Genomic DNA, 6,000 nt, shown 5'->3' with positions numbered 1-6,000 from the left:
AGACCAAAATTAACGTTATGTAATTTGGCAATACTTAAAATAAAAATTTGGTTCATAAGCTATCAGAATACGACACTTCATTTTATTCGGCCAAAACGTTTGAAGATGGCAGAACGTTATGTTTAGTTGCTGCGACTCGTTTCGAAGAAATCCGTTTTTACTAAGGAAATCCTTAAGGAAGTGAGGACACAATTTTGGTTATAAGAATTTTTGTATAAATATTAGCAAAATTTGATATTACTTTTATTTATAGTAGTTAATTGTATGAAATAATACACGATTCAGTATCATGATAGGTTATGTTGTTTAAATAAAATTCTTCAGTGTCCATAACTGGATTTAATTCTATGGATATATCCATTTATGGACATATGTCGAAAATAAACTTTTTTTAAAGGTATTAATTACATGCCCTTTTCTGTATTGTCTTTTCATTCTGATTAATAATATACCTATCACGACCATTTCAAACAAAGGGTTCCATTATTGTACAACAATTGTCCATGACTGGATTTGCTTTGGTTCCTATAATGGACATTGACATTTTTTGTTAAAATTACACTAATGGGTCCAACAACATAATATCTATCTACCCATGAAGAATATATTTTAGAAAAATGTGTCATTATGTGCTGTGCGACTCGTTCTCGGCTTCATTCTCTATTACTGCGTAGAGAAGTCGCATACTTATGCGTATTGTAACGCATCTATCATAGAGAGTTCTCTGATGAACTGTTTGGATCGCTGTCTGCTGCTAAATTCCACCACCATATAGCACACACGCTTAAATTTCATCCACACCATCTTGACAACAGTTTAAAAAAAGCTTTTTGCCTCGTGCTACAATTTGGAATCCATATCGATGGACCGATCAGATTAAGGCTGTTGGCGGATTCAGATTGGCGATTCACTTCACGAGTGTAGCGGAATGCCAGGAAACAGAGAGATATGGCGGAATATCGTGAAGCGGGTAACATCTACCCCCCCAAACCTCATGTTGACCACGTTCGCTCTGACGAGAGTGATATGACGAAGAAGAAGAAGTCCCAAAATGGATGGAATGGCAGTACTTTTTTAGTTATATTTTTCATCCCTGACTTATTGAGAAAAAAACCCATATTGGTGTTTCTTAACGGACATAACTCGTATTTAACGATGCATTTGTCCAAATTTTGCCTAGAAAATGGAAATTAAGACTGTTTTAAATATTATAACTATGCAAAAAAATTAATAAGGACTATTTTTTATAAATACATCCCCGATTTATTATATTCCAATCATCATTTTCAAGATTCTATTGATAACTATAAGTCTTCTCCAAGTGTAAATAACTGGAGAAAAAACATTAGGTACAGTCCATAAATGGGTGTTCATAACTGGATGTTGTCCAAAACTGGGTGTCCATCATTAGATTTTTACTGTCCATCACTGGTGCAAAAAAGTGGTTTTTTAATTTATAAATAACTTCATTATTTATGCATTGTAATCTTTTTTCTAACATTGGTTACGTTAAACTAACATTGAACTAAAGGTATAACTTAACAATATCCAATAAAGTTAAAAAACCTACGAGAAATATGCAAAAAACTTCAATTTTTTCCTTAATCTGTACAAGACTGGTGCCGTTACGTTACTAACTAAATATACAAATGTGTTACGTTCGATCATTGAATGTAATTGTAAATATTTTTAATTAATGAGGAATGTAAAATATAGTTATTGTAGTGATTGAATCTTCGATCGTATCAAGAGTTATCGCAACTCATTAATTCCCTTACATGATAAAAGCGATGTACAGCGATTGCCAGTGGGCTGTGGCTGAGACGTGACCACAAAGCGATCGGGGACATGCGACAACACTGCTGCAGAGCGCAGACGACAGCCCGTCGATTGCCAGTGGGCTGTGGGCAGCGGCGGCGACGTCCAGTGAGTAGTGACCACACAGCGATCGGGGACATGCGACAACACTGCTGCAGAGCGCAGACGACAGCCCGTCGATTGCCAGTGGGCTGTGGCTGAGTAGTGACCACACAGCGATCGGGGACATGCGACAACACTGCTGCAGAGCGCAGACGACAGCCCGTCGATTGCCAGTGGGCTGTGGGCAGCGGCGGCGACGTCCAGTGAGTAGTGACCACACAGCGATCGGGGACATGCGACAACACTGCTGCAGAGCGCAGACGACAGCCCGTCGATTGCCAGTGGGCTGTGGCTGAGTAGTGACCACACAGCGATCGGGGACATGCGACAACACTGCTGCAGAGCGCAGACGACAGCCCGTCGATTGCCAGTGGGCTGTGGGCAGCGGCGGCGACGTCCAGTGAGTAGTGACCACACAGCGATCGGGGACATGCGACAACACTGCTGCAGAGCGCAGACGACAGCCCGTCGATTGCCAGTGGGCTGTGGCTGAGTAGTGACCACACAGCGATCGGGGACATGCGACAACACTGCTGCAGAGCGCAGACGACAGCCCGTGCAAACTGCATTGTGTCAATGTAAATTCACAAAAAAATGCATAAATAGCATAGACGTCATATTATGTTGTATATGGAAATCTAAATTTGTGAAACCCAGTTATACTACCTACCTAATATGGGAACTACATAATATCTAAACCAAGATGGAACTAAAAGTTTTTTTTACTATTTAAAAGTATAAGTAATTACTTAACTAAGTAATGCTTTTCTTTTATTTCACATTTTTTTAAATATTTAAATATACAAGTTACCTATATTTTCCGTAAATGTAAGCAATTGGTAATTAAGTATGATCTATAATATCATTGAAATTTTGACTCCCATTTATTTTTTATTTTATCCTTTTTTGTGAATTATTTTTCTTACAGATTGCTTTGAAATGTATGTTGAAATGTTACATTTAATGATCTAAGGTCGTGACAGATTGGAGATGAAATCAAAGAACATTTCCTTTCAACAACTATTTAATCGGGTATTAATGTAACTATAAATCGTTGGAGTGCGGCGCTCAGTGGTGCTTGTCCTGCGCGTCCTGCTTGCCGAACTCCTTCTCCCAGAGCGCGACGAACTCCTTCTTGCGCTCCTCGCGGCGGCGGAAGTACTCGGGGTACTGCGCCTTCTCGAGCGGGTGCCAGTAGTCCAGCACCCAGTCGGGCGGCGTCACCACGCGGTTGTGCGCCACACCGCCCACGCTGTTCGGGACTGCGCAAACGATTCCATTATAAGCTATACTAATATTATAAAGCTGAAGAGTTTGTTTAATTGAACGCGCTAATCTCAGGAACTACTGGTCCAATTTGCAAAATTCCTTTGGTGTTGCCCAAAATTGAGCTATATATAGGTTATCATATCATTACGCTAAAACCAACAGGAGCAGAGCCATGCGGGTGAAACCGTAAAGCGCAGCATTCAGGAATCATAATCATATTGAATGGTCAAATAATTTTTGATATCGGTCCTGAGGTTCAAACAATCAAACTATTCAAACAAGAGGGTGATGAGGGTGAAAAATCTTATAATATGGTCCCTGGAGGAGAAATACTTGAAATACTGGAGATGGCTGGCTGAAAGGGAACATTCATTTATTTTTTAAAAGAATTAGATCTTCATTAAAAATACCATGCCCGTATAATATATCGCACTTACTTAAAATAAATACATTCCAATCCAAACAATGTTAAAAATAGGTCTTACACTCTTCTTTTCTACAAAATATTGTTGGTATCACATTTAATATTTATAATAATTTAGAACTGCCTTGATCAATTTCTGCAAAAAATGTTCAGCAAAATTTTAAGCAACAGTTGCACATTTCATAAATCGGATGAGTGATGACCAATATTTTTTTTATTCTTTCACGTAAAAACTACTGAACCAATTACAATGAAATTTGGTATATAGGTGAATAAGAATCCAGAATAAGACATGGGCTACTTTTTAACCCGGAAATCTGACAGGAACGGGATCTATGTGGTTTTTCTTTAAAAACGCGGGTGAAGTTTGATAATTAAACAAACTATAGCAACATTCTAGTAAAAGAATATTTATCAAATCTTTACAAATAAACAATTTTATCAAATATCATTTGGCTTAAGTATGGTTAAAAAGGCACATAATATAAATACATAGGTATTAAATATTGAGCTATCCAAGACATTCAACTGATTTTAGCAAAAGCATAAAGAATATGCAAAGATCCTCTTGGTTGATTTATGTTTAAAATTCAAGGAAATTAATAATGTACTTTGCAGTGATCGTCCGAGGGTGAAACCGTGCGACACAGCTAGTATTAAAATAATATGACTTATTTCCATATTATATATCATTGTTTGTAATGTGTAGGGCCCGGATTAATATTATGTATTTACATGTATTTATTTGAAATTGTTTTCGTAATTAATCATGGTGTCCACAGTAAATGTGTTATTTAGATCATGAAAATTCAGGTTTTATTTTCCATATTTTTCCATATTTTAAATGAAAATCCATATTCCACAAAGTATCAATAAATGTATCCATATTTTTATCAGCGCGATGAGTTTTCTAAAAATTCTGGCAAAACCGCTCGCACTACCCGTCCGTATGCGCATTATTTCCATATCTGGAAAAAAATTAACAACATGCTGTGTGGAAGATTAGAATAGACATAGACATGCCCTACTCACTTGCAGAATTATGCAAATTTAAATATGCTCCAATCACATCCTGTGATGTTAAAAGATCATTCAGTTAGTACAAAGCAATATTACATCCAAATAGAAAAAGTTTCAATTTCGAAAATTAAAAAAAAACGTGATTATTTACTGCATTTCAAATGTTAATGAAATGGAAGTTGAATTAAATTGTAATTTTTTACTTTTTTCACTTTTAACAATATGTTTATTAAAAATGTTGTTACTTTTATTGTACATATTTTTTCCATATTTTAGTTTTTCCACTCCATTTTATATTTACATATTTCGAGATTTTTAATACATATTTATCCGGGCCCTAGTAATGTGTATTCTACATCCACAACTCACACTTCTTAGGAATGGGATGTATGATAGCAAAGAGAGCATCCTCCTCCTCTTGCAGGCGTCGGTTGAACTCCTGCTGGTCCTTTAGTGCCAGGATCTGGTCGAACCTCTCGCGACACAGCACCGCTTGGAAACGGTATACATGCCTGAAATTAGATAACATGCATTTCATAATCCAAATACCACAAAAATTTTCAACATAACTACACATTTTGTAATCAAATTTATACATATTATATACATCAATAGTACCATAACTGTAATAATCAACATAGGAATACAAAATTACTATATCACTATGACATAAAGATGATGAAGTTTCATTCTAAGGTTATCTATGACTACAAGATGATCATTTCTTTAAATTACATTATATTTAAATGTTAAAATACAAATGAAAGATATCTTACAGAAGTAGATATTAGGAACCACATTGTTTTCATAATTTATAGCTGTAAAATGGTAGAAAAATAAGATATATAAAATTACGTAATTTATCAGACGAACTGCAGTAAAAGTAAAGTCTTAAATAAATTCTTACCGTCTATCATAATAGGATTCTAAATTGCGCAGTGTTCGTTTATAAAGGCTACATAGTTTCTGTGTTTGTGTTTTAATTCCTAGAGGCAGAACCGACATTTTTGTAGCGCAGCACGATAAATTATTATACCTATTGTAAAATGTAAATAAAATCAAACGTCAAACCGCTCAAACGTCAATTTATATATATATTTTTTTTTGAATATTTAATGGCCTGGTTACTAGACCTTTAAGCCAATTCTTATTTATTTATCAATAATGTTCGAGATATTTTTCATTCCCTTGTCCGTAATCAGATCGCTCCGACAGTGCCTTTAATGTATCTGTACAATGCCCTAATGCTAGGCGATAAACTACGATAACATGGCGCGCCCCTCCAAAATTCAAAACGTTTGAGAGTATTTGTGAAAGTATTAAAAGTATAAACAGACGTTCGAATTTGGTACGGACCGCACCGTGAC

General features: G+C 36.0%; 1 protein-coding gene across 1 annotated transcript; it reads right to left on the bottom strand.

Moving 5' to 3' along the window:
- Positions 1–2,926: 2,926 nt before the first annotated feature.
- Positions 2,927–5,690, bottom strand: ND-B22 (NADH dehydrogenase (ubiquinone) B22 subunit). Its single transcript, XM_090114362.1, has 3 exons — positions 5,541–5,690; positions 5,003–5,145; positions 2,927–3,182 (listed from the first exon to the last, which is right to left on the bottom strand). Exons 1-3 carry the CDS (start codon positions 5,636–5,638, stop codon positions 2,989–2,991), a joined length of 435 nt encoding a protein of 144 aa, XP_089970488.1. The 5' UTR covers positions 5,639–5,690; the 3' UTR covers positions 2,927–2,988.
- Between the last annotated feature and the right edge of the window lie 310 nt (positions 5,691–6,000).

This window comes from Colias eurytheme, chromosome 21 (assembly GCF_061535395.1).
Source record: "Colias eurytheme isolate Ceu_HAF_F1 chromosome 21, ilColEury1 Martin Lab GWU primary, whole genome shotgun sequence".
Classification (NCBI taxonomy): Eukaryota; Metazoa; Arthropoda; class Insecta; order Lepidoptera; family Pieridae; genus Colias; species Colias eurytheme.
Note: the sequence above shows the minus strand (reverse complement) of the source record. Positions and strands in the feature narration are given on the sequence as shown.

Coding starts and splice junctions, on each gene's coding strand:
- ND-B22 (XM_090114362.1), bottom strand. CDS start 5,638: ATGTCGGTTCTGCCTCTAGGAATTAAAACACAAACACAGAAACTATGT. Junction 5,146..5,540: donor GAATCCTATTATGATAGACG/GTAAGAATTTAT, acceptor ATCTAATTTCAG/GCATGTATACCGTTTCCAAG. Junction 3,183..5,002: donor ACATCCCATTCCTAAGAAGT/GTGAGTTGTGGA, acceptor TCGTTTGCGCAG/TCCCGAACAGCGTGGGCGGT.